The sequence below is a fragment of the Erinaceus europaeus genome, chromosome 5 (assembly GCF_950295315.1).
Source record: "Erinaceus europaeus chromosome 5, mEriEur2.1, whole genome shotgun sequence".
NCBI classification, from domain to species: Eukaryota; Metazoa; Chordata; class Mammalia; order Eulipotyphla; family Erinaceidae; genus Erinaceus; species Erinaceus europaeus.
In genome coordinates, this window is record NC_080166.1 from 66,847,348 (window position 1) to 66,859,510 (window position 12,163).

Consider the following 12,163-nt stretch of genomic DNA (forward strand, 5'->3'; position numbering starts at 1 on the left):
TCCTCTTGTAATTTAAAACCTTTCAGTGGATTATTGCTCTCAAAAATGGCTTTACAGTAAAATGATGATACAAGGAGAGGAACAATGGAGAAACTGTAGACTATAGAACATTAGTGTTTAAGTATGCCTTCTGAGGAACTGTGTTTCTATGCACACCCATAGGAACTGGGTTAAAAGAGACATAAGATCCTAATAAAGCATCCATGAACCATTTAAAGAAAATGTAACGTTCAACAGAAAAGCTACAATTTGTGGACCTCATAAATGTGGTTTTGTAGCACTCTTCATGAGTAATGACCTGAAATGGCATGCGGTTTATCAATATTAAGTGAGAGAGCTTGGAAGAAATCATTTATGAAGGAATTTATAGCTTGGTATGGGAAAAATATATGGGCTTATTCATGTATGTATTTATTTAGCAAAATCGTGTTCATCCTTGTGTACCTGGTACCTCAGAACCTTTCTCTTGAGAATTCCTTGGTTCAGTTCACAGAAGTCAAAGGTCTTTCAGTAAAGGCATGCTCAAAGGAAACTTGATAAATAACATTGACATTGGATGTTTCTATTTAATTCTTGGTTAAACAACCAAAAATTCTACAAATTATAGAGTGAATGAAGTTAGTTTTGCTTTCTCTCCCTCTACTCATTCAATGTTGTCTTGAAAAAGGAGATAGAGATATAACCTAATGTAGCCTTCCACCAAAGTGAATTCTAAGTTTTACAGTGTACCCTTATATGAATCTCTGTCAATCTCTGTTTCTGAATTTGTGAATAGCCCCTTACAAAGAATCTTAGGTGTCAATGTGTTGACAGAAAAGCATCTGAATGTGAGCTGGGAGCTGGTACAGTGAATAAAAAATTGAACTTTTAAACATGATGCCCAGAGTCTGAGCTACAGTATATGTGCAGGATGATACTCTCTTCTCTTCCCCTCTTACACTGTTTCTCGTAAGAAAAAAAAAAAAATGAAGAAAAACAAATGAAGAAGCATTTATGAGGAAATAGATGATTTACACAGTTGCTTAAACTTTATAGTAATTAGAGATATGTGGAGAAAGAAAAGATTGTTCTCAACTACTACTTAAGCAACAACATTATTCAAGATTATTTCTTGGTTACAGTGCTTAATATTTGTCCATCTTATTAAATTCTTTCAACTGATTGGAAAATGTCAGCCAGTCCATGGTAAAGGCCATACATTTTGGAAAATCATATAAAAAAAGCAATTCCCAAGTAAAATAGAAGAGGTTCCATCTGGTATTGCACCATGAGCCACTCACTAGATGTACTTAGATTTTAATTTCACATTTTAATCCAATTCTCTTTTTAAGTTTTGTTGGTTAGTAAGCATCCTTTATATCTTCACGGTCTTATAATAAATGCTCTTCACGTATAATGTCATCAAATAGTAATGGTATCATATGAATGGATGCTTTAAAAAGTGACCATAAAATAAAGTGCACAGTAAATACATGATTTCATCTGTTAATTTCACCTATCACGGAGAACTCTAACTGAAGAAAGTCAACTGTATTTAACAGCCTATGCCAGACTAGAAAATTAACTTTTGTTTCTCATAAATCCCATATGAAATAGTCTATTTGTTACTGTTCATTGAGCAGTAGTTGACTATCACCATCTGGAGGTCTCTATAAATTTGGATTAAAAATAGAACAGCTTGCTAAAACAAAGGCAGAAGAAGTACTATTAATGAAGAGATGTCATACCTGTAATACAGCAAGATGGGAGAATTTTGTGTGTAGACTTGTTAGGAATTCTGTGATAAGTATTGTTAAAAAGGGGGGTGAGGGGCACATCATGTTTCACACTGACAAAGTAGGGTTATTGGCTCATGCAAGAAACTTTGAAATAGATCTTTTGGACTTGCATAATGAGGGTATCTGCTGAGTGGGAAATCTAAGAAGGTGGACCTGGCCAAGTCTAGTGGTTAGGAAAATGTGATGGGGCCCAGAAAATAAACATGAGCTAAGTGATTTCTCACTGTAAGGAAGTTACATCCACCTTTAGCTGCAGAGTTAGAAAAATAAAGTATACATACTAAGGCCACTGTTCCATTTAATACTTGTACTATGTTCTCAATCTTGAGGTAATATACTTTCATTTTGACTTGTCACTTGGTATACAAAAGTATGTTTTTAGAGTGAAATGTTTGTGCAATGAATTTTTCTGTTGGGGATAGAATATGAGGAAGAAAAAAACAAAACCAAAAAAAAAAAAGAAAGAAAGAAAACAAACAAACCAAAAAAAAAAAAAAAGTGCCAACAAATGAACTATTAACCAGAGAGAAGTAAAAAACACCAAAAAGATTATATATTGTTGTTATATCTTTGCATTTATTGACCTGGCCTTTCATTTTACTTAAATTTTTTATTTAAAAAAATCATAAAACACCTAGTAGTGCTGCAGACAGACTGGAGATAGACTATCAAGAGGAGGATCCACTTTGTGAAGTGAGAGGAAACAAAACTGAAAGACAGTGGGGAAAAATAATTAGGCTCTAGTATCAAAGAAAAAAAAGTCAGCATTCCTAATGAAAAATGAAAAATTGACCCTGAGCCAAATCAGAGAGGACTCAATACTAATGCAGTATCTTTACTTCTGAAGTTAAGCAATTTCAAGACATTTATTGCTTGAAGAACACTTTCAAAACCATTATCAGGCCCAGAAAGACAGTATAATGGTTATACAAAAGACTTTTACATCTGAGGCTCTAAGGTCCCAGGTTCAATCCCCAGAACTACCACAAGCCAGGGTTAAGAATCTCTCTCTCTTTTCCATTTCCCTCTTTGTGTCTTTATTATAAAACATAAATAAATAAAATAAAAATATTTTATAAACATTCTCAATAACTTTTTTCAACTGAGGAAGCAGATTTTCCGCATAAGCATGCCAGTTCTTCATGTACTCATTTTCAGGATTCTATAAAAAATCAGGACAAAATTTGTCAATATTTTGTGACATTAGTCATCAACTTTAAAGAAAAAAAAACACAAAAGTGGGAGTAGATAACATAATGGTTATGCAAAGAGACACTGATGCCTGAAGCTCTGAAGTCTCAGGTTCAATCCCAGGCACCACCATCAGCTTGAGCTGATCAGTGCTTTGATTCTTCTTCTTCTAGCGTTTGCCCTTCTTCCGTAGCCAGTCAACAGCGTCAGGTTGAGCCTGATGTAAAGTTTCGAGACCTCCTTTGAATCTGGAGAGGTGGCAGTCGTTGACTATGTGGGTCATAGTCTGTCTGGAGCCGCAGGGGCAGTTCGGGTCGTCTCTGGCTCCCCAGCGATGGAACATAGCAGCGCACCGGCCATGGCCTGTTCGATAGCGATTGAGGAGGGCCCAATCATAACGTGCTAGGTCAAAGCCGGGTTGACGCTTGCAGGGGTCTGTGATGAGGTGTTTGTTCTTTACCTCAGCTGACTGCCAACTCTGTTTCCAAGAGACTGGAACAGAGAAATTCAGTGTAGGCGTAGGGGACCAGATTGGGTGACGAGACGTCAAGCGTTGGACAGGGTGGGCGAAGATATCCGCGTATATTGGCAGGTCTGGTCGAGCGTAGACGTGGGAAATGAACTTAGATGATGCCGCATCCCGACGAATATCTGGCGGGGCGATGTTGCTAAGAACTGGCAGCCATGGAACCGGGGTGGAATGGATGGTTCCAGTGCTTTGATAAAACAAATGAACAAACAAACAAAAAAAAGCAGTTTTTTTGTAAGAATAAAGACAACATAACTTTTAAAAATCAATAGATGTCATATACACTATAGGAACATTTGATTTTGTATGTGTCTTCAAATGGCCCACTTTATTATTTATCATTTTCAAATAATCTTGATTTTATAACTAAGGAGGAGTAGAATTGCTGCTGGTAGAGTTGACTGGAGAAAGTAAACCACCTCATTTTAACAAAAAAACAGTTGTGTCTTATTTATGGCTATATGATTTTTTTTTTCATAAAAAATTTGCTCCTTTTGTGGCTATGGAAATTAGTCAGCTTAAGGATCCCGGTTCCAGCCCCGGCCCCCCACCTGCAGGGGAGTTGCTTCACAGGCAGTGAAGCAGGTCTGCAGGTGTCTATTTTTCTCTCCCTCTCTCTGCCTTCCAGTCCTGTCTCCATTTCTCTCTGTCCTATCCAACAACGGCATCAATAACAACAACAGCAATAACTACAACAATAAAACAAGGACAACAAAAGGGAATAAATAAATACTTTTTAAATTTTTTTAAAAAGTCTTAAGAGAGTGGTTTTAAGCAGTGGTTTTCACCTTTCCTCTAATGTCATACATTGTCTGTAAGTAGAGATTATTTAGTAGTCGAACACCAGAGAGTTGTAGGGGTGAGATTCTTTTGGGATTGAGTGATTTACCTGAGTGTCACACTCATATTGTCAATGTACTAATTTGACTTACATTGCCAATTTTGAGGGAAGCTAGGAGAGAAGGAATGACAGTTAAAGCTAAACATTGCTACTGTAACTGTGTATAAAATAGTCAATTCCAATATTTGACCATCATTCATAATATTAAGTCCAATATTATGATGAATCACCATTGGGTCTACTGCTAAACAGAAATATTATTATCTTCCAGTCTTTTAAAAAGGATTTTTAATATTTTTTATTTATTTCTTGGATAGGGACAGTCAGAAACTGAGAGGGAAGGGGGAGATAGAAAGAAAGAGAGACAGAGACAACTGCAGTCTTGCCTCACCCCTTGTGAAGCTTTCCCGTTGTACGTGGAGACTGGGGGCATTGTAACATGTGCAGTCAACCAACCAGGTATTCTACCACCTGGCCCCTCTTCTAGCCCTTCTATATGCTGTTATTTCTGTTGTGAGTGTATATTAAGCAAGATTCTCTCTGTGTCACATTGTTCAAACTTCTGCACATTTCTCAGATCCATTTTCTCTTTTCTGCCTCCTAGTAACTGTGCATACATTGTAATGTGACATTTTCACATATTATGATGGATATTTATTTCTACATATGGTTTCACTGCTGGTTTGAGAATGATGCTGATATTAAATGTCATGTCTTGGTGAGTGCATAAAATCCTAACACATAGCATGTGCTCAGCATATGTCTTACGATCAAACAAATGAACAAACAGAGCGAAATACATGAATGAATAAGCAATTGAAACCCTCCTTAATGAAGATTTGGCAGAATACAAATATCCAGACTTGGGTCATCATGAATAGTGTACTTACTTTGTTATGAATATGACTCAGTTTTGATGCAGCCCTCAGCACAGAAGAGGAAGCTTCCTTGCTGTGGTATCTTTCCATCTTCCTATCTTCTATCTTGTAAAAGTGTGCTGGAAGCCTTATATGCCCAGTGATGGAAAAATAAAGAAGGAAGGAAGGGTTAAAGTGAGCAATGAAAGGAGGGAGTGAGGGAGGCAAGGGGGAAAGGAGGAGGGAGCAGAAGAAAGGGAAAAAAATGAAGAAGAAAAGATGGAAAGAATAGCATCCTTGACATTAGCAGCCTCTCTGTCAGGAAAATTTTTGCACACAGAGCAGGGAATATAGTCTATACCGCTATGTTTTCCTTATCTGTAAAAGAAGGTGTATATTTTCTACCTCTCTAGAAAGGTTTCTTTTGAATAATACATAGCTTATTGTATTTCAATTTATGAAATATGTATTTTTCCAAATTCATAGAGTTAGAGCATGTAATAAGAAAATCATACAATATATGGTAGCTCAAATGAGGGAAGATAAGAATAAATGCTAAGTAGCTAGAGAGCAGACCAGAATTCCTAAATATGAAAGAGAAATGAGACCAAAATTCCTAATGATGTGTTCAGGACAAGACAAAGAAAATCTAACCTTAACCCAGGGGTTTTAAACTAAACCCCCAATGTACATTGGAGTTATCCAGAATTTTAAAAATATTTTTGCCTTAGCTATAGTTTATCTGGTATATGGTGGGGCTCAACGATTGCCATATTTATGAAAACTCCCTGGGTGATTCTAATATATAGTCAGCATTCCTGTTGGGTCATAGGAACTGAGGAAATGTTTCTGGGGAGAAAAACTGCATAATACATGAGATGTTTAAAAAAGATTAATCAGCATGAATAGATATGAGGAGAGACCAGGGACAGGAACTGAGTGATTAAAACGTCTGTTAATATCAAGATGAAAATAACTGTTTTAAGGTTTAAACTACTTTTTTTTTTTTAAGACCTCTAAGGATACCCCTATGGAGAGGTATCAGATAGGCCTTCATAATTAACAATGATTTGTTCAGACAAATTTAGTCACATTCTTAGAATTAATATTGGCAAAGCAACATTTATAAACTACACCTAAAAGCTACTTATATTGCTGGCAGACATAGAAATGGCAATAACGTTTTGTTTAATTAACCACGAATAGTTCATATAGGAGATTAAGTTTTGATGAAGGTTGAGATGATACTGTTTGTAGTAAAGACTGTCATAAAATACATCTTTTTAAAAAATATTTATTTATTTATGCCCTTTTGTTGCCTTTGTTGTTTTATTGTTGTAGTTATTATTGTTGTTGTTACTGATGTCGTTGATGTTGGATAGGACAGAGAGAAATGGAGAAAGGAGGGGAAGACAGAGAGGGGGAGAGAAATATAGACACCTGCAGACCTGCTTCACTGCCTGTGAAGTGACTCCCCAGCAGGTGGGAGCCAGGGACTCAAGCTGGTCCTTGCATTTTGCACCACCTGCGCTTAACCTGCTGCGCTACCACCTGACTCCCTATAAAATACATCTTTTAAGCTAAAATACATGCCACTGTTTCTAATATTGATTTGGGCCTGAAAGTCATGATTTCTTACCTTGCCAGATTGATAATGACTTTAAACATATAAATCTTAAACATTACACATTTGAAATATATGTATAATATCTTGCAATGTTTTTCTCATATGTTTGCCTCTGAATTTAGAGTTTTTTTTTTTAAAAATTCTAAAAAGTAGTAAAAGTATATTTAAATTTGTAAAGCAACATTCAGGAGAAGGAATAAACTCTAAAAGCAGTTGCTTTCTTTAAAAATAAAAAAAAAATTGTCCTTTTTCTTGGCCTCCAGGGTTATCGCTGGGCATGGTGCCAGGCACTACAAATCCACTGCTCCCGGGGGGTCATTTTTTTTTCATTGTATTTTGTAGGACAGAGTGAAATTGAGAGAGATGAAGAAGATAGAAATTTTGTGAAGTTTGTGAAATTTGTGAAATGAGCCCCCTGCAGATGGAAAATCAGGGGCTGGAACTGGGGATCCTTGGGCTTCCTACTATGTGCACTTAACCCAGTACACTATCATCTGGCCCCTAAAAACAGTTGCTTTCAAAAATGTCTTTGATAATGATTTTCTAACAGTTACAGTTTTGGGGAGGAGGATGAAATGAAAGTAAATTTTAATTAGCCAGTGGTAAACAGAGCATACTGTTTTGAAAAATATATCTCTTCTACTAAAGTTAAAAATCTCTGCATATGTTATAATCCTAGGGCAGAGGAAAAAAAAAAACTATAGGCCACAAATTAACCATTTTAGAGGTCCCACAATGTTTTTTTATTAAAGTAGAAACCTGAGATGCCAATCCCTAGCTTTGACTCTAGTGTATTATTTAGGAAAGAAGCTAAAATAAAGGAGAATGGGTTATATCTTTTTTTTCCAGAAATTTTGAGAAGTATAGAAGCATCCTTTTTAATGCTTTCACAGAGAAAGGTCAAAGCATAATTTATATGTTATCTAATGCTCTGGAATTCATACTCATTTTCCAACTGAATTATTTTGTGTGGTCTGTTTCTTTTTTTTTTAATACTTTATATTTGGTATTTTGAAAAACCCAATATATTAAAACCTTAACTTTTTTTTTTCTTTTCTATTGTCAAATGCTTTATTACTAATGGTACTGCATATGGTAGTAGATAGGAGAGTTGAGTAGTTTCCAACCTAGGAAAAGCCTTTAGGCCTAATTTACCTCATTTGCGAGTAGGCATAATACAAATGTCTATGTCACAGTTTGATAGGTTTAATATATCAAGCCCTTGAATATACCTCACCTTCTAAGTTTTACCTATTAAAATTTAAGTGTAATAAATAAAATTTTAAAGGCATATGTAAACATAAAGTAAAAACCGTTTAGATTTATTTAGCTTTAATTAAATTATTTTGATAAGTCACTTCTCTTAGAGACATTTTATCCCTTTGTAAAACCTCATTATTAATGCATGGTTCTATAAGTGTAGACCCTTTTGAGTTAAAATGAAACTCCTTTATTAAACTTAGCAAACAACCATGTCTTTCAGACATTCTAAATGCCGAGTAGTTTGTCACAATTATTTGGTAATCTCTTTCAGTGTAACTCACACAGCAAGAGTGACAATATTCCTGTCACTCCTCAGAAATGTCCCAGCTCTGCGGGTTTCCACATTCAGGAGAATGAAGAAAGCCATTACGAGGTATGACATATCTCTATAGAGAACTTGTTAGTTCTGAGAAGACTTTAATTTTCCTAGTGATTATAATCTACTGAACTATTATAAATATCTTCTTTGCTGGCCGTATCAGTGGCCATATTTTTATACAAGTAATTTTTAAAAGTCAATTTTTAATAAATGTCTTTATAACAAAGTTCCCACAGTAATAGTTTTTCTGCTTTGCTAATGGTTTGATTATTATCATTTGAATGGAAAGTGTTCACTTTTAGCTATTTTTGAGGAAAGTAACAAGCGAATTATTTTTGAATTAATTGTTCTTAATAGGTTCATTGTATTAATTGATCTAAGAGATATATGCAAATATTTGTTGAAAAATTAGTTTACTACATCTATTTCACTTGAAGAAGATAATGCTGATTCATATGACTGGTTAAACTGGAACCTTAATTAATCTTTTCCTTTTTTCACTACACTTTCTCACCTTGATCCTTTATTTCCTGTATGTTTAAATTTAAAGCAAAAGTCTTTGCTATTATTTTTATCTTAACTAGTTTATGTACTGTAAAATTTAGATACTCATATATATTTTTTTGCATTCTGTTATGTTGAGAGAGCTATTCCTGGAGAAATTATTATAACATCACAGGTTACAGAACTCTTTTAATTTTCTTAAATTGTGGTATGAAATATTTATCATAAAATTCATCATGTTAATAATTTTAAAGATATAATTTGATAGAATTCATCATCATTCACTGATTAACATAATTAATTTGATCCATATTTTGGATGGGATTTAATTTCAGTAACTAATATTAATTCAGAAATCAATTATGTATAGCATTCATGGTGATATATGATGGATAAATATTATGTGTGTATGTATGTGTCTGGGTTTGTAAGCTGATTTGTATACTTATTCCTTAATGAAACTAGTCATTCCCTATTTTTCCTTAAAGATAGGAAAATGTTTTGATTCATGCTAACAGCAAAACATTTTTGTATTTGTTTTTTCCAACTAACAATCTATCACTTTCAAAAGCCCCAATACTAACACAGAGTAGAGAAGCAACTTTGATTACATGATATTTTACTGAATAAAAAATCTTTTATTTTTCCTTTCCTGAAAAAATTATTAATTGAGGTGGAAGATGGTGAAAGTGATCATGGAATATTTTTTCCCCCTGATTCTTCCATCACGTAGTTTTCTTTGGTGTGATGCTTAATTTTCAAAAATTTCTATCAAAATTATTGTATATATACAGCTTACATTTTGCTTTTGGTTTTCTTACTTATGCTTCATTATTTTTCAAAGATTAAACCACTTGGCAATCAAAGGGAAAAAAATAATACTTTTATAGGTTTTTTTTGTTTTCATCATCACTGTGTATACTTCTAGTGCCCAGAACACTAACTAGAACACTGGCTTCCCCCAAAATTAATCAACTTTTTTTAAAAAAAATTATTACATTTTCCCTTTGTTGCCCTTGTTTTTTATTGTTGTTGTAATTATTGTTATTGATGCCGTCGTTGTTAGATAAGACAGAGAGAAATGGAGAGAGGAGGGGAAGACAGAGAGGGAGAGAGGAAGAGAGACACCTGCGGACCTGCTTCACCACCTGTGAAGCCACTGCCCTACAGGTGGGGAGCCAAGCGTTCAAACCAGAATTCTCACGCCAGTCCTTGCACTTCATGCCACGTGTGCTCCTTGCACTTCATGCCACATGTGGTTAACCCGCTGTGCTACGGCCTGATTCCTGCTAATCAACTTTACAGCCCAATGAAACACACTAACCCTTACCTGATGACAAGATATTTTTGATTTTGCTCATGAGTTAAAGTTCATGTCAATCTTTTAAAAGTCTACTCGGAATGTTGTGCCATCCACAGAAAATCAAGGGCGTTTAAAATTTCTAAGAATATACATATTTTGGTAATATTTTAATGTCTATGTTCATTTATTCAAGACTCCAGACACACTTTGTCTAGCCAATAGGAAATAGCGGAGAAACTTTAAAAAAAAAACAAACATTTTCTTGGGTGGCGAGAGTAAAGGTTAACAAGTTGTTGATGTGTAGGTACAATTTATCATCTCCATGTGATAGGTATCTGTCTGCAAAGCACTCACCCACAACTTAAATATTTCCTGCCAACATGAACCAGGACACCAGTACCCCACCACCAAACACACTGTCCATTCCTTTCACTGCTTCAGCTCAGAAAGGGAAAACACCAAGGAAAACGTAAGACTGGTAATGCACCAAACCTGGTCCAAGTTTTCCATGGTGTTTTCCATTTCTGTCCTTATTTCTTAGTTAATGGGGAAACTTTTTTTAAAAATGTCCTTGCATTTTCTTAAAAAAATGTTAAATTTGTTTTATAATGTTAGATATAAAGCTAATAATTATTCAGTTTTTAATCATTCTGAGTTAACACTCTAAATCTGTCACTCTTAGCTTAGATACAACAATTATAATTCATTGGGAAATATTATGTCACCTATTGAGCAATAATTGTACCAGACTAAGCACTGCATACATATTATCAAGATTTAACTAGTATCTTAATAAACATAAAACATGCCTTATTTTCATGCAACAACCTTATTAGGTAGGTATTATTATTATTTTATTTTTATTTCTATCTCACAGAACAGTGAGGCACAGAGGATTAACACAGTTTGCTTAAATTTATACAGATGATAGTCAATGTAACTTAAATATCATCATAATAAAATGGCTTTAGAAGCAATGAGATTAACTACCATAGGTTAGTACCCAAATAAAAACATGACAGGCAATTTGATTATCGGGAACCATAAGGTACATATATTCACATTAGTAAAGCAGAGTGTGAAGAAAGAATATTATGCCCTAGGTCACAGAGCTAGCTAGTAAATCTTGAATTTGATCCATCTTAGAGTAATTTAATGACTCTTCCTTCAAGTTCTATAAAAAATTTTCAGGCAATTGTCAGAGAAAATACTTCATATTTGTTTTTTTTAAAATTTAATTTTCAAATAAATTGTGGAATTTAAAATCACGTTTCAGTTTTTTTTTTTTCCTTGCAGGCCTCCTGTTATAGGTTACAACAGTGCCACGGTGCTTAAAAATAAGGGCACAGAACTGAAAAAGTACACAGTGTTTTTATACTATGAACACGTTGCCTTTATTAAGATCTTTGATCTAGAAATTTTATTGTCACCTTGATTCTATTACACTTAACCTCTTTTACCCTGCATAGCATGTAGAACATTAGCAGGTAGAGTTTCAGTGTCTATATTATGAAACTTGTAGGAAAATGTCTCAGAGTTATTGACATTCACACAAGACTGCATCCACTGGTAGTGGCTATTCCCTGTCACTGTTTTTTGAACCTTGAGCTAAAGTATATTTATAAAATAGTCTAGTGTTCAGTGCATGAATTTTTGAGATAAGACTTTTTCCTTTGTAGCAATGAAATCCAAAAATCAATGTCAGATGGGAATCTTAGCTCTTAGAGTTTAGGAAGATTGACGGAAGACTTTTGAAATAAGTGTAAAGTTTAGATACAAGACATTGAAATGTAGCAGTTATTACAAGTATGAAATTGATGGGTGCAGATGGTTGATTATGGTATCCCAGGATGGGCAACTGTTATAAATCTCTAGGGAAAAACTGGAAAAATTCTTTTGTCATGGAAAAGATTTCTGAACTTTCATATAAATTCTTAAAACCAGTTTGCTC

General features: G+C 34.4%; 1 protein-coding gene across 4 annotated transcripts in view; it reads left to right on the top strand.

Annotated features, from left to right (window-relative positions):
* The window catches only part of PCDH9 (protocadherin 9), a 1,042,490-nt gene that overhangs the window by 315,616 nt on the left and 714,711 nt on the right, over positions 1 to 12,163 (top strand). For 3 of the 4 annotated variants that reach the window (XM_007528121.3, XM_060191419.1, XM_060191420.1), the window contains exon 3: positions 8,358 to 8,459. The exons of the other annotated variant lie outside the window; for it this stretch is intronic. In XM_007528121.3, the coding sequence (XP_007528183.1) occupies positions 8,358 to 8,459 (102 nt within the window). The remainder of the gene's footprint in view (positions 1 to 8,357; positions 8,460 to 12,163) is intronic. 4 annotated transcript variants of the gene reach the window in all.